This window comes from Mesoplodon mirus, assembly GCF_964341445.2.
Source record: "Mesoplodon mirus genome assembly, chromosome: 12".
In the NCBI taxonomy this organism is placed as follows: domain Eukaryota; kingdom Metazoa; phylum Chordata; class Mammalia; order Artiodactyla; family Ziphiidae; genus Mesoplodon; species Mesoplodon mirus.
The window spans coordinates 5,916,850-5,939,489 of NC_138988.1; the positions used below are offsets into that span (position 1 = coordinate 5,916,850).

General features: G+C 54.1%; 2 protein-coding genes across 4 annotated transcripts in view; one reads left to right on the plus strand and one right to left on the minus strand.

Annotated features, from left to right (window-relative positions):
• Positions 1-8,657, plus strand: part of VGLL4 (vestigial like family member 4) — a 155,100-nt gene extending 146,443 nt beyond the window's left edge. For all 3 annotated transcript variants that reach the window (XM_082638760.1, XM_082638761.1, XM_082638759.1), the window contains 3 exons: positions 1,787-2,009; positions 5,458-5,578; positions 5,915-8,657. In XM_082638760.1, the coding sequence (XP_082494886.1) occupies positions 1,787-2,009; positions 5,458-5,578; positions 5,915-6,186 (616 nt within the window). In that variant the 3' untranslated portion in view covers positions 6,187-8,657. The remainder of the gene's footprint in view (positions 1-1,786; positions 2,010-5,457; positions 5,579-5,914) is intronic.
• A 95-nt stretch (positions 8,658-8,752) lies between these two features.
• The window catches only part of ATG7 (autophagy related 7), a 240,430-nt gene continuing 226,542 nt past the window's right edge, over positions 8,753-22,640 (minus strand). The window contains exon 19 of the mRNA XM_082638757.1: positions 8,753-9,994. Coding sequence (XP_082494883.1) covers positions 9,962-9,994 — 33 coding nt within the window. The 3' untranslated portion in view covers positions 8,753-9,961. The remainder of the gene's footprint in view (positions 9,995-22,640) is intronic.

A 22,640-nucleotide genomic window follows, 5' to 3' on the forward strand; every position in this document is an offset into this window, starting at 1 on the left:
GCCTGGAGCCCATCGAGCCAGACGTCCCCGCTCTGTGCCGTTCTGCAGGGACGTTCGGTGTTTGCGGTCACAACTGTGCAGCCCTTCACCGTAAAGGCCTGTCATGTCATCTGAATCATCACAGGAAGATGAAATTATGGACAGGCTGGTTTCAGAATTAAGTACTTTTTTTCTTTTTTTTTCTATTTTTGGTATTGTAATTCTTTGAAAATTGCCAGGATCCATGTGGTGTGTATGGAACATCTCATCTAGACTGTGACCAGAACATACTCTTCCATGATTGTCTTCATGGGCTGGAAGTTTATTGTCTAATTGCTTCTAAGTCATTTTGTACAGTCGACCAGAGAAGAGTGCGGGGCTGGGGGGACGCGCCCATAAATTACATGCTGTGCCTTACGCGGCTCGTTGCCCTGTAGTTGATGAACTGAGCTTACAACTGATTTGGTCCCACTAATGTCCATTGATCCCTCCACTGTCCCAGAAGTCATGACCACATTTTTAGTTAAAATACTTGCTCCTTTGTTATGAAAAAAAGACTGCTTTGGCAGCAGAGAACAAAGCGGATTTAAGGGCTGAGACCTGAGGCACAGAGAACCCCTGGGCCGGCCTGAGACCTGGGCTGCAATTCCTGGGCTTCTACCGCGAGGCCCAGCACTGCCGTGCGGAGTCCTTCTCCCCATTCTCAAAGAGACGCGGCGCGTGACGGCGCGGCGCGTGACGGCGCGGCGCGTGACGGCGCGGCGCGTGACGGCGCGGCGCGTGACGGCGCGGCGCGTGACGGCGCGGCGCGTGACGGCGCGGCGCGTGACGGCGCGGCGCGTGACGGCGCGGCGCGTGACGGCGCGGCGCGTGACGGCGCGGCGCGTGACGGCGCGGCGCGTGACGGCGCGGCGCGTGACGGCGCGGCGCGTGACGGCGCGTGACGGCGCGGCGCGTGACGGCGCGGCGCGTGACGGCGCGGCGCGTGACGACGCGGCGCGTGACGACGCGGCGCGTGACGACGCGGCGCGTGACGACGCGGCGCGTGACGTTGCCCCTAGACGAGGTCCATCAGGTTGCAGGCAGGGCCCGTGCTACCGCCTCTTCTGGGTCCCAGTCGGCACCTGCCCGTGGTTGGACTTCCCTGCGGCAGGGCCCTCCCGCCGGCGCGCCAGGCTCTCCGCGCTCCACACCAGCCTGACCGCCACACCGTGAGCCAGACACCACGGCTCGCGGGCCGGTAGTCTCGGCCAGTGACGAGACTGCACTGGGTCTCTGTCCCCCCGTCTGGGGCGGGTCCCCTTCTCAGTGCTGTTGGGAAGACTGAATGAGCTGAGGCCAGTGGAACCTTAGAACAGGACCCGGCAGGTAGGAGGCATTGGGTTACTTTGGCATCATCACCACCTTCATCCTTCTGAAGGCAGATCCTTGTCCAAGCAAGCCAGCCTGGAGCACACAGGTGAGATCTCTGGGCTCCGAGCGAGTGGAGTTTGTTGAAGAAGCGCTCAGCCAGACTGCCGAGCAGGGGGCTGCCGTCTCGTCTGGATGGAGCTATGGAGCTGACTCTGGACCCTGGGAAGGTGCTTCTCCCCAGCACCCACCTTGGTTAGCATCCTGGCCCCTTAGTAGTTACTGGTAGGCTATTTGATCAGAGCCTCAGACAGTGGGGTGACGATTGTGTAATATTTACCCACACCAAAGTGAGGGATGAAATGATCAGTGTGAGCATCTCACCACGGTCGCCAGCCCCCTTGCCTCCCAGAAGCTGCCAGGTCTTCCTGTCTGAGCGCTCACTCCTCTTTTTCAGGAACAAGACGGCCAACGGGGACTGCCGGAAAGACCCCCGGGAACGGAGCCGCAGCCCCATTGAGCGAGCCGTGGCCCCCACTATGAGCCTGCACGGCAGCCACCTGTACACGTCCCTCCCCAGCCTCAGCATGGAGCAGCCCCTTGCACTGACCAAGAACAGCCTGGACGCCGGCAGGCCGGCCGGCCTCTCGCCCACCCTGACCCCAGTGGAGCGGCAGCAGGTATGCTCTTGTCCAGTGGGGCTTGGCCGGTGGCCGGTAGTGGGTCCGGGGGCTTGGGGGACAGAGGGTGGGGTGGAGGGAGGGCGGTGACAGGCGTGGGGAGTAACCCCACGCTCAGTTCTGTACTGAGGGTGGTTTTAATTGTGACCTGGGCCTGCCTAGGCCTCGGCCCTTGGGACTAATGGCCTCAGACAAGACTTAATGTCTTTGGGGCTTAGTTTCTTTGCACGAGGTGGGGTTGGTCTAGACTAGCTGTGTTTCTAGCAGTCTTCCTTGGATCAGTGTAATAATCCTAATAGGAATCCTACGTTAACCCGTTATAAGGCCACACGGATGGAGTTAAATGCCAGGTTGCTTTGCTTTGGGTTGGAATCCTATGAAGTCAGTGGTCCCAGTGGCTATTAGCTCCTGCTGGTCAGAAACCTGTGATTGGCAGACAAGGATTTTTTTTTTTTTAGGAAATTAAGTTACTTAATAAACACAGATTGCTTGGTAGGAAAACAGACTTTAAAAAATGGGGTTCCTGGGGGCTTCCCTGGTGGCGCAGTGGTTGAAAGTCCGCCTGCTGATGCAGGATACATGGGTTCGTGCCCCGGTCTGGGAGGATCCCGCATGCTGCGGAGCGGCTGGGCCCGTGAGCCATGGCCGCTGAGCCTGCGCGTCCGGAGCCTGTGCTCCGCAACGGGAGAGGCCACAGCAGTGAGAGGCCCGCGTACCGCAAAAAAAAAAAAAAGTGGGGTTCCTGGGGGAAGAGCTAATAAAAGGAGGCGTTAGCCTTGAGGTTCAGAAACACTGCATGAACCCATGGCTTTTCTCTCTGGACCTTTGGGGCCTGTGACCTAATAGGTCCTCACTCAGTGTTTGCTTAAGACTCTTGGATGCGGACAGCGAGCAGAGGAGGTGCTGGGGCCGCCGGAGCCGGGCTCAGCCTCCAGGCTGCCGCTGTGTCCTCTGCCCGCTCCTGGTTCTGACCCAGTCTGTCTGTGACACCTGCTTGTGAGGGGCCCCGGGCGTTGGGCGAGGTTGCGCTGGTGCCTGTGGTTCCCAGTGAGGCTGATGAGCAGTTGCGCTTCCTACCTTGGAGCCCAAAATCACAACCCTGTTTGTTTCCTTTGTTCTTTTAACAAAACTGCGTGGGCACTTGCTTTGTGTAGGGAGTGTGTTAGAAACTGGTCAAGCTGGCTGCGGGCGCTCACAGTTTGAGTCTGGAGGAGACAGGGAGTCAAATAACTAAACTCTTAATGTATGAATTGGTGAGAACCAGGCTGAGTCATCACGTAGTGAACACTCCCCAGTGCTGCTGCGCCCCGGCACTGGGAGGCCCTGGAGCTACAGGAAGGAAGGGAGTTATACTGGGAGGGCCCGGGGCGTCTCCCAGACCCAGGGTCGTGGGTACAGCCAGGCTCAGGAAGCAAGGGCCGGCTCTTGCCTGGGCGAGCAGATAGGAGGCAGGACCCTCCTTCCTCCCCTGGCCCCGTGCCTGTCTCTGCATCCTTTTCTCTCTCTGCTTCTGGATCACATGGCCAGCTCGGCGTGGCCGTCCCCCAGCTCCCTGAGTCGGCCTCGGTAGTTGAGCCGCAGCCTGAGGCAGATCTCCAGCCTGGCCATGGGGCGAGGTCACTTATGAACATGGCTGCACAGCCCCATCTCGAGGATGGAGGGCACGTCACTACGAGAGGGCTGGTGGGGAGATCACGGGCTCGGGGGTTTAAATAGGCCCTTCAAAAGGTGGGCTGCACACTGCAGGCTGTCCTTCAGGTGCGGCATGACCAGCACCTGCAGGGCGGGACTCCTGGACGTGACCACGGGCCAGGCCCCCACACCCATCTCAGGCGATGCTCCACGCCCCTCAGGTACGAGTCTTCCTGTTTCATACTCAAAGAAATGGAAGCTTAGAGGGCTGAAGGTCCTGCCTGCTGACTAGAGCTGGTTCACCCAGGTCCACCCGGCCTCAAAGCCATGTTCTCTCCTGTCTGCCATTGTCATCCACACGTGGGGGGGGGGTGTCACACCGACTCTCTTGGTGGCTCCTTCCCATTGCTCATGTGTGGAATTAATAAAGCCCCAGATTCTTTGTTCACGTGCTGCTGCTAAGCTGCATCTTCCCCCATCCTGGATGTGTGGAATTTCTTGTTAGACCCAAGCACATCCCCGCTCACCTGTGTGGGTACAGATCTTCATCAGAGACGTGTCCTTATCATTCCTGTTCACTTCCCATCACAGGAAGGTTTGATGTGCGGACTTCACAGTGGCTACTGATCCAGCTCTTTACGGGAAAGGCCTGGGGTGGACAAGGCCCGATTCCCTTGTTGACACTGCCTTTGGGGTGACTCTTCAGCCAGCTCCTGCTAGCTGTCTTGTCGTCCGGGTTTTCAGGAGTTAAGTTTCCTGGCTGGAACCTAAGGGAGCTCAGTTGGTTCACAGATGTTTTCTGTCCGGGTCTGGGGATCCAGACATTCGCTGGTCCCTGCTCTGAAGTGTGTGTGGTCGGGGAGACAGGTGCCTCTGGAAGGGCTGGTTTACTGGCTGAACGTGGGGCAGGCAGGGGGAGGGTCATGCTTCACAGAGATGATATTTGAACGAGGTTTTAAAGAACGAGTGGAGTTTGCCAGGCAGACTCTGCGGTGGTTTCGGGGAAGGAGGGCGAGTGTGGGCAGGCGCATGGGGTGAGGGTGCTTTGTGTGTAATTCAGGCACTTGGATAGATTCCTGCGTTTCTGTCTCCATCATGACTTGCATGGTCGTAACAGAAACCGACTTGAGCTGGCTTGGCTTGAGAAAAACCAGGAGTATATTAGAAGGCTCCTGGGATGGCCCAGAGAAGCCCGGGGGGGGGGGGGGCGTGGTCCGAGGATACACTCTGAGAAGTGCAGGGCCAGGCGCTCTCAGGACCGTGACGGTAGGAGCTGTGGTCTCCCGACTCGGCGATGGTCTCATTTCAGATCCGAGAGTTGGGACAGGCCAGCTCCCAGCAGCCGAGCCTCGGTCCCACGTCCCTCACTGATCCACACCGCCACTGCCTCACACTGAGGGTCACTGCTCAGACAAGGGAGAGATTGGGAGGGTGCCGAGCGCACCCCCCAAGACTCTCGTTCGCGGAGGGTTCGGGTCGTTGAGCGGTGTGGCCTCCAACGTGAAGCAGGCGGCAGCGCCTGGGCTTGACCGGATCTGCCGTTGGGCCGGCAGGGCTCCAGGAGGGGCTCCCGCAGAGCGTGGGTACTGGTGAGGCCCCGCGCCGAGGCACCACTCCAACACCGAGGCCGCCGGCTCTTGGTTCTCCAGGCGGGACGGGTGCCCAGCGGGGGGGCTGAGGGGTGCCGGGGTGGCCGCCCGGCCTTGGAGCTGGGCGGGGATATGAGGATGGGGTCGCCACTTGGGGCGGGGGGCCGAAGCGCTGCTGCCTGCTGTGTGCTCGCGCCCGCACTGATGCCAGCTCCCTCCTTCCGCAGAACCGGCCCTCGGTGATCACGTGCGCCTCCGCCAGCGCCCGGAACTGCAACCTCTCCCACTGCCCCATCGCGCACAGCGGCTGCGCGGCCGGCCCGGCCAGCTACCGGAGGGCCCCGAGCTGTAAGTGCCCCGCTCAGACCACCGCAGGGGACTGAGGGCTCCTTCCGTGTCCTCTTGGTCCCAGGAGCGGCTGGCCTCAGGGCCCCTGAGGGAGGTCGACACCCCGTTCTTTGAGCCCCGGTGCAGCGGCCTTGTGCTCGGCGTGGGGGGGCGGGGGAGCAGCACGTCGGCCCCGCCCTCCAGGTCCCCCCTCTAGCGGGGCCCGCGTTTGCTGCACGGGGGGGTCTGAACGCGTCCGCGGCGCGCCGCCCCGTGGCAAGCTCAGAGAGGTGACCTGTGCGCCCCCCCACCGGCGTCCCCGGGTCCCACCCCTGACCGCTGTCCTCCCCCCCGCAGCCGCCACCACCTGCGACCCCGTGGTGGAGGAGCATTTCCGCAGGAGCCTGGGCAAGAACTACAAGGAGCCCGAGCCGGCGCCCAACTCCGTGTCCATTACGGGCTCCGTGGACGACCACTTCGCCAAAGCCCTGGGCGACACGTGGCTCCAGATCAAGGCGGCCAAGGATGGCGCGTCGAGCAGCCCCGAGTCGGCCTCTCGCAGGGGCCAGCCCGCCAGCCCCTCTGCCCACATGGTCAGCCACAGCCACTCCCCGTCTGTGGCCTCCTGAAGGGAGCACCGCCCTCCAACGCCACGTCCATCTGCATGGTTTGCCTGAGCTTCGAACAGTCAGTGCTTAAAAAATGGAAAAATGAAAAAAAAAAATCGTGGGGGTGGGGTGGGGGGAGGGATGGTTTATTCGCAAAAACCACGTCGTTGGGATTTTTGTTCTGTTTTGTACTTGCTTGGTATCCGTACCCGGGGCCCTCAGACGTGATCGCAGCACCTGCGCGTGGAACCTCTGTCCGCTGTCGCCCCCCAGTCCCTGCCTTGGTTACCAAAGAAGCCTCAATGCAGGTCAGCTGCCCGACAGGGCCTGGACTCCACGGCTGGCGCTTTCTCAGTCACAGGCCAGGCCACTGGTGACCTAGACGCTTTGTGCTTTTTCATTTGCTTCTCGAGACTGGGGCGTGTGCGGCTCAGCTTCCAGCCCACGTGTGTGTGTGCGCGCTTGTGTGTGTGCGTCTACTTGAAGAGAACAGAACTGTCGTGTCTGATTTGCACTATGGGAGGAGGACTCAAGTTGCCTGCCTGACAACTTTGTGCGAGAGGATAGTACTCTGAGGGCAAACTGCTGAAAAACGGAGGGTTTAAGGATGACATTTCTGACCATGGGTGTGTTTTTTTGTTGTATTAATTTAGACAAAACTGCTTTGGAAGGGGAAGTCTCATGCAGGTTTATAGGTCTTTCTCTGTCTAGATTTTCAGGTGCTTGCAACTGGACTGCAGACTCTACCAATCACGGGCATTTTACCTTTTCTAAACACTGCAGTTTGTTAGACTAGAGCTGAAGTTGGAGGATTCTGTAGTGCTTTAAACGTGATGCATGTTTTAATGGATAAAAATAGCTGGTTTCTATTAATTGTATAGACAGTAAACAAAAAGCTTAATACTTACTAGCTTCTTCTCGTCAGTTACAGTCCTAGATATACTTACTGCTGGTACAGTTGTACGCTAAGATTTGTGTTTGATATTCACGTTACTCCCAAGCAGCGTGGGGCCAGTCGGTCCCTGGCAGGCCCTGGACACGGGCGGGCGAGTGGCTGGTCAGCTGCAGAGTAGGATGCTGGCGTTGTGGCTGTGGGCTGACAGTATCAGTTATTTTTTTTTGCATCCCTGTCTGCTTCTTAACTCGCTCCCAGGGGAGCTGGGACTCGTGTCTTCCAACTTCCCTCGATGCAGAAACTGCTCCCTTTGAACTCCTGGCTGAACAGCAGATTCCTGACAATCTGTGAGATGGTGTTTTGTATGCTTCCTCGTACGCTGGGGCCAAGGCAGTATACATTCCTCTGACTTTATACAGTTATTACTGCATTTATTATCGTTTGCTATAGTAATAGCTACTAACTAGAAATTAGGTGAAGAAGAAAGCATGACAGACCCAGCTGTGGATGTTCGACAGCTGCTCTTCTTTCTGGTAAACGTTTCTATGCCCCTGCCCCTCCCTCCCCTCCAGCCTTGCCCACCACAGGGCTTGAGCAGTCACCTGGCCAGGTGACTCGGGCATGACCACCTCACCTGCGAGGCACCGTGGACTCACCGGAGCTCTCGAGGCTGGTTGTCAGTATGAGAAAAGTACAGGTTCGCTGGTTGGCATTGGGTGAACAGGCAGGAGGATGGGCTCTTGTGGCCACAGGGTGGCTGTAGGTATTTGAAAAGGCGGGAGGAAAGCCTCCCCTTTTGGCCCCCGCACACGTTTCCCTCCCACTTAACTGGGCTTCCAGGCTTCTGCATTCAGGCCCCTATATTTTCTGTAGGAAAAATCGTTGAGAACACTTTTTTTATATAGGTAACTTTAAGACCATCATTACGCTGTGCGTAAAGAATGTACAGAGAAATTTGTAGGTATTTTTTGAAGAACAATTAATTTGTTAATGATATGTAGCTATTTAATTTTTCCCTTTCCTATTGTAATCATTCATATTTTTTTGTTGTTTGGAAAAAAAAGTTGATCTTTTTTTTGTCGTAGATTTGTCTGTAAAAGTGCAGGAACACAGTTATTCTATGAGAACACTGCATCTGCCTTAATAGCCACTAGTTTGTTATTGCTACAGGCTACTGAGCGTCGCCCCAGGAAAACAACCCCACTGCCGGCGGCTCTGTGCAGAACGGGCTCCTCGCACGCCCGCGTCCACCAGCGAGGCCATCGCTTTGCGAGGGACGGTGGCACTGAGGGGCGGGTCCCTGGTGCACTGACCTATCTGGGATAGGCAGCACCTGGGAGGGGCCTCGGGCAGGAAACCAAACGGTCACCAGGAAGGGACACTCCCAGGCCTCGGGGGGCACAGAGAGGTTCTTCACAGAGCCACGCCATCTGCAGTGCGTTCTGACCATTCTCTCCATGTTTGTAAATCTGTAATATACCATTCTCTGTGGCCTGTTTTTCCTGGAAGAAGAAGAAAAAAAAAGGTTTGGCAGGCCATCTTTTTTTTGTACTTAAAAGTAGCCTTAAGAACAATAATAAAGTGCTCTTAAACCACAGACTGTATGTGTGATCCTTGGGTCCTGCAGTGACAGAGCCAGGCTGGGCGGGGCCTTTGCTTGAAGCCCGGAGAGGGTGGGGCAAGGCTCAGCAGCCCTGCCCTGTTGTATACAGTGGCCTCCGATTTAAGCCCTGCACAGGCTGGAAAGCTGTAATTTTAACTCTCTAGGAGAAACGTCATTTAAAACCTAACTAACTTACAGAAATCCAACTCTTGTACGACTCAATTCCGACTTTGGTTCCAGGCCCAAGACAAAAGATGACACCACAGAAATAAAAGTGTGGAAAGGGCCCCTCTCCTGGGTTCCATGCCCAGCTCTAAGGCTGCAACGGACGTGCTCACCCAGCAGGAGGAGGAAAATCAGCCCGAGGGGCCCACGGCAGAGCCCTCCCGCCACCCCTGATGGACACCTGGCCACAGGCTGAGACAGACACACCACGGACTCCAGCCCACACGGAGTCGGGCCTTCCAGGCCACCACCAGGGAGGAGCCCGGGACGGGAGGCGCAGCCGCCCCTGCTTGTGGCAGGAGAGCAGGCTCTCACGTGGGGTCTGAAGCCTTCTCTGGGCCTCGGGTGTCCTGTACAGAGGCAGGAGGGCCCCCACGCAGGCAGCTTCGAGGATCTGTCCCTGGGCCCTGCCACCAGCCCAAAGCAGCAGACACTTGCGTCCTCCCTGAGCCCGTGGCTGACGACAGGCCCGCAGGTGGGGGAGCTGTCTGGGCAGCAGACTCCGTCCTCAGCGGGGGTCTGGGTTCACAGGGACAAGTGCAATCCCTTCTGTCCCGCACGTGCCTCAGCTCTCCTGCCTCCCCCGCCTGCAGGCCAAGCTGACGAGCGCTGACGAGGACCCCAGCACTCACACGTGCCCGGGGCCCCTCTGCGGGCTCCCGCGATGGCTGCTGCAAGGAGCTGACTTCTCACTTCCCTGCTTGCTCTGTGCTGGGCCAACTCCTCCCTCTCCTCATTCCACCCTATGGGGGTCACGGCCAGGAGAATCCCGGGACCCTGACTACCAAACACGTGTGACAGCAAGAAGAAAGAACTGCTCGTGGAGGGAACCAAGTCCCAGATCACTGGCAAGGCCGAAGCCAAGGTTATTATTTAGCTGAGAACTGGTGGGACCATGAATCATAAGAAACGGAGAAGCTCCCGGGCAGCAGAGGGCGGGCCCCAGTCCTTAAGGTATGGAGATGAGGGGACCACAAAGGCTGGAGGGGACCAGAATCACCGGTCCTGGGGGCGGCGTCCTGCTCCGGAGCCTGAGAGCCTCTCGGTGGGCCGGCAGCCAGGGTGGGGGCGCGTCAGACGGTCTCGTCGTCGCTCATGTCCCAGATCTGCGTGGAGAACGGGAGACGTTCAGAGCGTTCGTTCCCCCGGCGCCGCCGCAAAGCCGCGCGGCTGTGGCGACAGCAGAAGGAACGCGGTGCCACCTGCAGTGCCTCACAGCCCCCTGGTCACCGAGGACTGACACCGCGTTTCCTGTATAACGAAACCACATCTCAGAGCCCTGCGGTCACTTGCCCAAGGCCTCCCTGGTGAGTGAGCCCCCGGTGGCCGAGCTGGGGGAGCTGGGATTTGGACCGGGCCGTGCGGACCCTCCCACTGCCGCAGCGTCCCTGCCCCGCCCAGTCCCCCGCTCACTCCCATTTCTGTGGCGCTGACCACTGCTGCCCCTCCAGAGTAAGCCCTCTGGCCACCACCGGCCCCGAAGAACGAGAGGAATGGGGGGGGCCCTGCCCACCGGCCCCCACAGGCCCGGCTTTGTCTCTGCACCCCCAGCGTGAACCCCCGGGAGAAGGCCCAAGGCCGGCATGGAACCCCCAGGCGCTCCTCGCACCCTGGGCGCCTGGGCCCTGAACTTACGCCTACAGACTTTCAAAATTCCTAGAATTGGTTGCAAAAGGCCACCTCAATGCTGGCAGATCCGAGGAAAGGAACATCGTGTTTACGCGAGGCTGGCCCGGAGAGATGGGGCGTCCCGGCCAAGGTAAATAGCAACACCAGCTTGGCTTTCAGTGTCGGGGACGTGGAAAATAAATACAGAGAAGGAAATTTCCTCTCTCCTGAGGACCAACCGCCTGAGGCCGAGGGCTGGTGGTGGGTGTGCCTCTCACACACACCCTCACTTTTACATGCACCCTGCTGTCCAAGGACACTGGGATGAGACCACCAAGGTCCAGACGCCCGAAGCAGCGGGGATGGTGTGGAGAGGCTGGGGCTGGGGGCCAGCAGCCTGAGGGTGGCCTGGCGGCCCTGCCCTTCTCTGGGCCAGGCTCCCCACCCAGATCATCCTCAGCAAGGCTTGAAACAGACCCCTGGGCCTGCCCCCTCGGGTGGGATGGCGGCTGGTGGTGGAGGAGCGGTTGCCTTTCCGACGAAGGCTGCATCTGACGCTCCTCCAGTTCTAACCATCTGAGTGGGGGAAGGGGCCACCAGAGGGCTCGTGGACACGATTCATTTATTCTTTCACTCTCTCATTCAATAAACACACACGTATGGAGCCCGTCCCTGTGCCACGGGCTCTGCCCACCTGGTGCACATGCTCCCTCCACTCCTCACAACAGCCTGTGCGGAGGTGTAGGTGCAAACAGGCTCAGAGAAGGGGGGTCAACTAGCCCAGGATCACACAGCAAGCAAGGTACAGAGCTGGGAACAGGTGAGAGGGAAAGGGTTATGTGAGGAAAAAGGCTGCCGGGGCTTCAGGGCTGGGGCAGGCTGCTTGGAGGAAGGGGCCAGGCCAAGACGAGGAGGGTGAGCCCGGCGGGCCATGGCCCTCTCCGTCCTCCCGCCCAGCCTCCGGGGACAGGGGCCGCCAGCCAGGGCCGGGCAGAGTCCGTGTCAGTGAGCAACGCCCTCCTGCAAGTGGGTAGCCAGGGCTCTTCACAGGACCCTGGGGGGCCAGGCCCTGGGAAGGGCTTTAATGGGAAAGCAGGAGCCTCAGTCCATTCTGTCATCCATCTTATTGGCTCTCAGCTCTGGGGAAGAATCCTCAGCACCCGGCCCTACCTCTGCACAGGGCAGGGCGGGGAGAGAGCTGGCTTGAGCATGGGCAGCGGGGAGGGAGCCTGGCTCTTCCTCTTGTTCCTGGCACTGCCCAGGCTGTTTAGAGGATCAAGTAAGGCACCCGAAGGGCTGATTATGACAAGACTCTGCAAAAGGGGGGTTGGGGGGAGGCAATGGATTTTACAGAACTGCCCAGGGATTTTCCAGAATGCGTTCTCTGGGCCGGAGATGGGGTTTCTCTGCTAGGGCAGCCAGTCCTTTTGCCATTGGCTGGGCTCAGAAGGGCAGCAGCAGTCTTAATTGTAAACCTCCAGACACTTCAGCCTCAACAAATACTGTATGATATCACTTAACGTGTAGAATCTAAAAAAGCCAAACTCATAGAACCAGAGAGTAGATGGATGGTTGCCAGGCCCTGGAGGGGATGGGGAGAGATGGTCACAGGGTACAAGCTTTCAGTTATAAGAAGCATAAATCCTGAGGATCTAGTGTACAGCCTACTGGCTATAGTTTATAGTACTGTATACTTTTTAAACTTGCTAAGAGGGTAGATCTTAAGTGTTCTTACCCCAAATACAAAAAGGGTTGTGAGGTGAAGGATGTGTTAATTAACTTGATTGTGGTCCTCATTTCAAAAGTATACGCATATTACATGATCACACTGTATACCTTTAAAAAATCACATGTACAACCTAAATACATACAGTTGTAATTTGTTAGCCATTCCTCAATAAAGTTGGGGGCAGGGGAGAAACTTAAGCCTCAGCTCCTCTTAGACTGTGGACTCGAGGTTAGTCTGTTCCCTGCTAGGTCCTCAGCCTTCTGCCCACCACCTGGGGAAGACGGGGCCACGTCCTCTTAATGAATAAAGGTTGTAATAAACTGGCAAAGATTTAAAAAATGTTAACACTCAGTGCTGGCAAGGGTATGGGGAAACACTTCCAGGAGGAGTATAAATTGGTACCGTATTTTTTAAAAGAAGAGATTTGGCAATATGTAACCCAAAGCTTTAAAAATGTCCGTACCCTAAGGAAGAGATAAATGATCTTTTCTGCAGATGATATGCAAGTATACCTAGAAAACCCAAGATAATAAATGCTAAGATGAATACAGATAATAATGAGTATTCAGTAAGATAGCAAGATATGAAATTAATGACACAAAATTACAGCCTTCCTGTATACAAACAACATTCAGTTAGAAAACATAATGAAAGAGAAGAACCCACTGTAAGAGCACTGAAAAAGATGTAGTAAACCTAACATGAAATGTACAACATCTTTAGGGAGAAAATCCTTCTAAACAGTCCTGTAACAGTCCTCACAAACATTGTATGAAAAGTAAACTGGGATAAATGGGGATACACCCTGTGTTTTTTGCACGGGACAATTCAACATCAATAAAGATGTCAACTTTCGCAAGTAAACATATAAATTTAACACAATCTCAGTTTTTAAAAAATCAAGTATCTTTCCTAGAGCTAGACAAGCTGGTTTTAAAGTTTATGTGGAAAAGGAAATAAGCAAGACTATCTAAGAAAAACCTTTGAGTATGAAAAGAGCAGTGAGGCAGTTCCCCTACTCTGTGTTTAAACATGTCATAAAGCCTGTAATTTAGAGGGTTGTGTCAGCAGGAACACAGACAGATGGGCCAGTGGAACCAAATGAGTCGAGAAACAGAACAGAATAGAATGTCCAAATACACATGGAAGTTTAGTATTTTAATAATAAAGGTCTGAGGAATGCGATCTCAAATCATTAGAAAAATATGAGCTTTTAAATAAACGACATAGGGACAACTGGAGAGTCATTTGCAAAAAGATAAAATTGATTCCATGCCTCACTGTATATCAGAATCAAGGCCAAATGGAGCAGAGATGTAAGTGTAAAAAAATGAAACCATTCAAATACTGGACGCAAACATGGGTGAATTTCTTTTTAACTTGGGAGTGGGGAGCCGATGATCCAAAATCTATAAACAATAAAAACAGATACAGTGGATGATGTAAAGACACACGTGAGAAATTTTGCATGGAAAAAAACACTGTAAGCAACGTTGAAAAGACAAATGACACACTGGGTGGAAACATCACAACACACCATGAAGGGCTCATCCCCCTAAGATGTAAATAGCTCTTAAAATCAAGCAGAAAAAGATCAATAAACTGATTAAAAAAAAAAAACAGGCCAAAGACATGGGCAGTTTACAGAAAAGGATAAGCAAATAGCTTTTATACATAAGAAAAGGTGTTCAACTTTACTTAAAAGAAATGCTAAAATTTCTTAGGACACAAAATTCAAAATTCCTCATCTCTGAAAGACACCACTGACAGAGGAGGAGAAAATATCCACACTGTACATAAAGAGGACTCATATCCAGAATATACAAAGAACTCTTCCAGCTCAGTGATAAAGAGACAAATAACCTGATTTTTTTAAAGTGAGCAAAAGGTTTGAACAGATATTTCACAGAAGAGGAAATACAATGCTAATAAGAACCTGAAAAGATGCTCAGCATCCTTAGTCTTCAGGGAAATGCAAATCCAAACCACAGAGATGGCCAAAGAGCACATGAAAAGATGCTCAGTATCACCAATTATTATAGAAACACAAATCAAAACTACAATGACATACCACCTCACGCTGGTCAGAATGGCCATCATCAAAAACTCTACAAGCAGGGCTTCCCTGGTGGCGCGGTGGTTAAGAATCTGCCTGCCAATGCAGGGGACAAGGGTTCAAGCCCTGGCCCGGGAAGATCACACATGCCGTGGAGCAACTAAGCCCATGCGCCACAACTACTGAGCCTGCGCTCTAGAACCTGTGCTGTAGAGCCTGCAAGCCACAACTACTGAAGCCCACAAGCTTAGAGCCCGTGCTCCGCAACAAGAGAAGCCACCACAATCAGAAACCCGTGCACTGCAAGGAATAGTAGACCCCACTCGCCGCAACTAGGGAAAGCCCTCACGCAGCAACGAAGACCCAACTCAGCCATAAATAAAATAAATACATAAATAATTTTTTAAAAATCCACAAACAATAAATGCTGGAGAGGGCGTGGAGAAAAGGGAATCCTCCTACACTGTTGGTAGGAATGTAAATTGGTAGCACCACTATGGAGAAGAGTACAGAGATTCCTTAAAAAACTAAATATAGAAGTACCATATGATCCAGCAATCTCACTCCTGGGCATATATGCATAGAAAAGCATAATTCAAAAGGATACATGCACCCCAGTGTTCACTGCAGCACTGTTTACAGGAGCCAAGACATGGAAGCAGCCAACATGTCCATCAACAGAGGAGTGGATAAAGATGTGGTACATATATACAATGGAATATTACTCAGCCATAAAAAAGAACGAAATAATGCCATCTGCAGCAACATGGATGGACCTAGAGATTGTCATACTGAGTGAAATCCATCAGAGAAAAATAAATATATCACTTATATGTGGAATCTAAAAATAAGGGTACAAATGAACTTACTTACAAAACAGATGTAGAGACACGGATGTAGAAAACAAACTTACGGTTACCAGAGGATGAGGGGGAGGGATAAATTGGGAGACTGGGATTGATATATCCACACTACTGTATATAAAATAGATAACTAATAAGGACCTACTGTAGAGCACAGGGAACTCTACTCAATACTCTGTAATGACCTATATGGGAAAAGAATCTAAAAAAGATTGGACATATGTATAGCTGATTCACTTTGCTGTATACCTGAAACTAACACAACAGTGTAAATCAACTATACTGCAGTAAAAATTTTAAATTTAAAAAAAACCACCAAGAGACAGCATACCTGACCTTCTAGAATGGCCAAAACGAAAAACTGTGGCTGGCAACACCAAAGGTCTGCGAGAATGTGGAGCAGCAGGAACTCACCGGCTGCTGCTAGTGGGAATGAAAACGGCACAGCCCCTGAGAAGAAAGCCTGGCGACTTAAGAGTCCACATACACGTCACATGCGCCCCAGCGACTCCACTCCCCTTTACCCCAAGGAATGCAAACACGGGTCTGCAAAAAGACTGCAAGAATGCTCATGGCAGCTTTAGTCCTAATAGGCACGGACTAGGCTCAATCCGAATGTCCATCAACAGGCAAACAGTGACATCCATCCAGTGGACACTGCTCCCCATCAAAGGAACCAGCCACCAAGGCACACAGCAATGTGTATACATCTCAGAATCTCTATGCCGAGTCACGGGAGTCTGACATAAATCCATTTATATGAAATTCTGGAAAGGGAAAGACTAACCTATGGTGACAGAAAGTAGATCACGTGCCACACTCACCAAACTATACACTTTACATGCGTGTGTTTTATTATATGTAAATTGTACTTTAATAAAGTTGACATTTTAAAAAAAGCTACGCAGAACATTTTTCACCTCTCAGCTTGGCAAAACCCCAATACAAGTGCTGTGGGAAACAGAATACAAGTGCTTGGGAAAACAGCACTCTCCTGTAACACCGCTAGGACAGAAGTGGTATGACCCACAGATGAAAATGTGGCAATATCCAACAGAACTGTTTAGGTGTCAACTCTTGACCCAACAAGCTGACTCTTCATAAAATTTGCAAAAATAAACAGGAATGATAAGCCAGAATTTAAAGTAAATGGCTACCTATGGGGTGGGTGGAATGGGCGTGAGGCTACTCTGAGCATACCTTTTCACTTCAGAATCAAGTGACTGTTTTGTGTATTTGAAAAACTAAAAAAAATAACCAAAAGCACAGCAACAAAACCAAAATAGATAAATTGGGCTTAATCAAAATAAAAAACTTCTGTGCATCAAAGGACACTATAAAGAAAGGGGAAAGACAACGCAGAGTGAGAGAAACATATCTGATAAGGAACCTGTATCTAGACCATTGGCAACTCAATAATAAAAAGACAACCCAGTTTTTTAAAATGGGCAAAGGAGCTGAATAGACATTTCTCAAAAAAGACAGATAACCAGTCGAGAAGCACATAAAAGACACTTGATCATCATCAGGCATCAGGAGAATGCAAATCAAAACCACAAGGAGATAACACTTTGCACTCATTAGGATGGCTTTAATCAGAAAGTCAGAGTAACAAGCGTTGGTGAAGATTTGGAGAAACTGGGACCCTCATACGTTGCTACTGGAAGTGTAAAGTGGTGCAGCCACTTTGGAAAGCAGTCTGGCAGTTCATCAAACAGTTAAACACAGAGTTGCCAAATGGCCCAGAAATTCCACTCCTGGGTGTACACCCAAGAGAACTGAAAACGCATGTCCACATAAAAACTTGTACACGAATGTTCTTAGCACTATTCGTAACAGTGAAAAAGTGGAAACAACCCAATTGCCCACCAAGCAAGGAATGGAAAATGTGGTCTCTCCCTACAGTGGAATATTTGGCCAAACACCTGCCTACGCTCCGTCTTCTCAAGAGCCTGAGGACGCTGGGGTGACTGTCCCCTTCTGCCAAGTAGGCAACTCAAGTGCAGAGGAAGTTATGTAACCTGTCAAGGAGGCCAAGCTAGTCAGGCGTAGAGCAGAGGCTTCTTCCACTGTCTCACCATTTCCTTACTGTTGAGCATAATTCCTTCCAAAAAACAGTAAAGGGCAGAAGCTGACATTCTGTTAGCCTGGCACCCAGTGAGTGGCCCCACGGCCAACACACAGTACCCACAGCTAACCCAGGGCAGTGAAGGCCAGGGCAGCTGGCACCGGCTCCCAGGGTCCCTAACCTCTGTCCTCCAACACTGTTCAGAAAGCGGAGCCTAAGCTCCTGTCCTTTGGCTCGGACTTTGGGCCCCCCCGAGGAGAGGACTGGCGCGGTAGCCTGTGCTGGCTGGGGGGCCTGGGCAGTCTCTGCCCCGGGCCCCTCATGCTCTCCCCCAGCCCCCGCCCTGCAGCCCTCAGGCCAGTGTAGGTGTGTAGCTGGCGGGGCTGGGACCACCACTGTGCATGTGGGGATAGGGAGCCTTCCAACCGCTGGGGCCCGTCACACGGGGTCAGGGGGCATGAGCGCTGGACCACACCCCCCCAGAGGGCCTCAAGGTTTCACTTTCCACTCTCCCAACGAGACAGACGCATCTCAGAGGAGCCATTTGTCTTTCAATTTCGAACCTGTGTCTCATTTCTGGACCACGCTGTGCCTGGAACCTGCCATGGACTAAGGTTTTTCTTTTATAGACACTAATTATCCCGTAAATGGCACGGTTATATTTGTTTGTATGTGTTAAAAGTGTTCATTTGTTAAATGTAAACATTTAAAATCTACCACCATTTTTGAAACCTAGTTTTAGCATTTCTTTATTTTGAAGATAAAAATTAAAATATCCCCATCTCTCTGGGCCTCTGAGCAGCCCTGCTCCCCATACCTCCTCAGTGGGATCCTCACAGGTACGATTTGTTCTACTGGGAAGGACCGAGAACAGAGGGGTCTGGGGGTGGCTTATGCTGGGGACCAGGTGAGGACGCTGGATTGGGCTTCCCCGGCAGACTACCCAGCCAGGGCTCCGTCCACTTGGGAGGAAGAATGAAGGTCCCATCATGTTTCCAAGCGGGTAACACTACAGCCATTCATTCATTCACTCACATATGTTCACACACTGAGAAACATTTACTGGGTAGTGCGGCATTAGGCGAGAGGAGGGGAGGGGGTTCCTTCATTTCCTGCCTGTCCAGGTGGTCAGTACTTTCCTTAAACTTATGGGAAACAGCGGCGGGCCGGGGTCTGGTGGTCAGTGAGCCCTGACTGAGCACTTCCAGGGGACCACTGGGACCAGAGGAGGAAGGGGACAGGAGGCACTCACAGAAAGGCTCCAAACAGGTTCGGCCAGAGAGACACAAGCCCACAGGAGGGCCGGGCCAGAGGACTCAGTCATGGCCGAGGCCCAGGGAGACAGCGGGGCTTGCCGGGCTCCCCCAGCCAGTGGACTGTGGGCCTGTGCTTGGTCCCCAACATTCTAGGTCAGAGTCACGGACAAGGAAGGTAGGGGAGGAGGTGGCCTGGTGGGAGGAGCAGCCTCCAGGCAATACCCCTCCCTGACCCCGGGCATCCCCACAGGCGTCCACTTTGTCCCCCTGGGTGGAGACATGGGGCTGGGATCCCAAGGAGGAAGGCAGGGCTGCTTCCAGGGTCACTTCCACCCTAGGTGCCCACCAGAGAACAGGGCCTCCTGTCCACAGGCATCACTGGCCCCTGGGGGTTCTTTCGGGTCTCCACAGACCTGCTGGTGCTGTCTACACAGGAAGAGTGCAATCCATGCTCGTTTCTGGGCCACTGGGCTCCACACCTCTCCGAGCTCACCTCCCACGACCCTCCCTCCAAGCTCACCAGATTCTAGCTGCCCCCGGCTCTCGAGCTCTTCCCTTGCTCTGGGCAAGGGAGACCCCCCGGCCTCGATTCTGCACTGCAGGGCTGGCTCCTGCTCCGGGCGTCTCAGACGAACAGCCTGTTCGGTTCCTGCCGACTCCTCCCCTCCCGTCATTCGTCACCGTGTTTTAGTTTGTGCATCTGCCTGACTCCCCAGAGGACAGCGAGCTGCCCGAGGGTGGGCCCCCAGCCCTGGTGCAGAGCCTGGCCCGATACGTGGCTTTTGAATGAACAGTGATTCAGAACCATCTGCCCTGGGTGCGATTCCACAGTGGAAAAAAGAAAGGGGAATTCTGGATGCGAACATAATACCCAAGAATCAAGCAGTAAAGAAGGGGTCCCTCAGTCCACCTGCTTGCTGGGGATCCTGGCAGGTCAAGCCTTTGGCCTCCACGCCCACAGGACGATGGGGCAGGGCTGTGGGCATCTCCTGCCAGGTAGGCAAGCAGTAGAGCCAACTTTCCAGGGAGGCCTTGACTCCAGACCACTGACGCCCTGTTCTCCTCCCTGGGCCCCGCCCCACATCAAGCCACACACCAGGCTCCGGGAGTGCAGAGTGGTGGGAAGTTCTTGCTTCTGGACTCCCAGAGGCCTGGGGGCGGGACTGGTGCTGGCTGGTGACTATGCTGTGTGTGCAGCAGCCGTGGGGCTGTCCAATGGCGCCTCTCGGGCTAACCTGTCTGCCCCGGGGCTGCTCGTGTCACGTGTGGGGAGGGTAGCAGGAAGGGCCCCTGGGTAAGGGCCCAGGTTCTGAGCCCACTCCCACATTTCCACCTGGAGCTCCGGTCATACCACGGGAATAACCCTGCCCTTTCAACATAAGTCCAGAACCCAAGAGCACAGAGCACATGCCCCAGCGTCCCTGGAGGCACCATGTGATCTGAAAGCTTCAAGATGATTCTGCCCCTCAGACAAGGGTGACTGAAGGGAACTGCCTAGGCTGCTGGTGTGAACAGATGACAGCTGTCAGCGACAGACAAGAGGGAAGAGAGAGGGTACAGCATCTGTGCAAGGAAGCCAGGGCAGATGATGCGGGCTCCCAGGGGACAGCACCCACGCCCGGCAGGGGACTTCCAGGGGCCCTTGCTGTCACTGGCTGTCACGGCCCCCTGCTCACACTCCATCCACCTGCCTTTCACCCTCCTTCAGTGGAGATGAAGCAATCCCCCCATGTGCCATCCTCAGGGGTCTGCAGGCCCCTCTGATGCACCACCACTTTGGTGCCTCCCTTTTGAAAGACCCTCACCTGCCACTCCATCCTTGTGTCCCAAACACTCTCGACCTCCTCTAGCCTGGCCTCTGCTGGACGCCAGATCTGGGAGATTAATTAAGGCCCAACCCCTCTTCTTGGAAAACCCCAGCCCCAAACTCAGCCTTCCAGAGACCAGGCAGTGGAAGGCTAGTGGAGGGGAGGGGGATGGAGACATAGCTAGAACTTGTGTGGCAGCATGGAGCTCTAGAGGCTTCTGGTGGAGAACTTCTCACCAGCCTTTCCCATTCCCCCCGGCGGCCCCCCACCGGCACTAAATCAGGGGCCCTGCGTGCACTGCCTCACGGTTCCAGGAACAAGGTTAAGGTTTCACTAGAAAGAAACTGTGGTGGCCAGGGGAGCTGATAGGATGCAAATAATGATTTACAGCAAGTACCCTGGGCAGCCGACGGGGAGGGAGGAAAGGCAAAAGGCAATGCTTTCTGGGGGCTGCAGCAGTGGCAGGAGCGGGGTCTGTCCCCCCACCCGCCGTGTGGCTGCAGCCCCCGGGCACACAGGCGGCCTGCACGTCTCCTTCAGGGCCTCTGCCCCCATCCTCCCTGCTCCTCCCACCCACAGAGATGCTCTGGGCTCCGAGCGACAAGAAGAGATGATCTGAAGAAGATAGCCTCATGCCTCAGAACCTAGATCCAGAGAAAAAGGCCAACACGCCAGGCCGGCACTCAGGAATGCGGGGTGGCGCCTGGCTGGTCCTCACTTCACTGCCCCAGGCACCAAGAACTCAGCTGACGTGGGATACAGGGATAGGATGCCCTGGAGGGGGTGCCAGGGGGCCATCATCTTAAAGGAGGCACAGGAGGGAAGCAGAGGAAAAGAGGCTGCTGCGAGCAACGACCAGACTGGAGATGCAGACCTCAGGTGACACCACCCGGTGACGGTCCGCCCAGGCTTGTTTCCACCTTCTGGGGCTCCTTGGGCCTCAAAGCTAGGGCAGAGGGACACGGGTGGCGGGGGGAGAAGGTATAGCCCATGGGGGGCAGGGGGCTCAAGTTGCCCCCTGGGCCAGAAAAGAGAAACTGGTGGCCTCCCCACACCATGGTGGGGGGGACTGGGCGGGAGAACGTGGCCATGCACCAGAGGGAGTACTTAGGCAGGCGTTAAACATGTTTTCAAGCAAGTTTTAATGATGTGAGAAAATGATCAGAAATCTCTGAAAAGAGAAAATAAAACTCTATGCTCAGTCTGACTCCATTGACATACATGCTTGGGGCTAGGAGTAAAAAGCAAATCAGAACAATAGCGTCTGAGTGGTGGAATCATGGGTGTGAGTTTTGTTCTTTATTTTAGAATTTTTTTTTAAAATGCTCGCTTATGACTTCCATGATCAGAAAAAAAGGTTGTGTAAAGAGGGGGGATCCTGACGCTCCCCCAGGGAGTGCGGAGGTGAGGGTGTGGCTCTGTGCACAGGGACTCAGTGCCTGTTGGTTTCTTGTGTTTTTCCCTCCCAGGAAGTGCTGAGAAGCAACATAAGAAACCTCCCGCTAAGAGGGGGTGGGGGTTTGGGGGGGGTGGGGAGAATGCTGCCATTTAACCGTGGACCCCTAGTGAGATTTAAGTGGAAGACCCCAGCCGGAATTCCCAGCCCACAGTGCAGGCTGCCCACCACCTCCCCCTGTGATTAGTCTGGAAAATGGGGCTCAGGGCCCTGCTATATATTTAGCCCCCTCCCTCCAGGCATGTCCTTAAATGAGGACCAACATCTAAGAGCTCTAAGGAGGGCTTATGGCGGCCGAAAGACGGAGGTGTGACTGAGCTCTGCTGTGGGGAGGGCCAAGGACGGGTAGCAGCGGGTTTGGGCTCTCAACCCCTCATCTCTAAGGAGGGAGGCTCTCAAACAGCAGCAGCAGCGACTGACAAAGGGTGTGGATTCTCCACTCAGGCTGGGGAGTAGCGGGGATTCACTTTGGAGACGACATGAGGCGTGAAGGAAGGGGACGTGAGGGAGAAGGGTGGCCAGGCCCCAGGCCTGCTTGCTTGCTTCCTGGCTTCAAAACACATTTTTCAAATTAGGTGGTAAGAATACAGGGCAATTTCTGTGGCACCAACATACTTTCTTTCAAGATATGATTTATACGTTTGGCCCACATTTTAAATGAAATGGTTATTGAGATAAATGGCCGTGCTGGAGGCTGCAAAATGTTTTCCATTATGTAGTTCTTCTTTTCAGTTCCTTAGAAAACTTTCTGATAAGGGCCCCATAAAAAGGCGGACACTTTGGCATTTTTGTTCTCTACCTCAAAGCACTTTTGGGGTCAACACTGGAGGGGGGAGATGGAAGGGAGGAAAGCTTGAGAGCTCAGAGCTCCAGCGTGAAGTGAATGCAGCATCTAAACAGACTCAGAC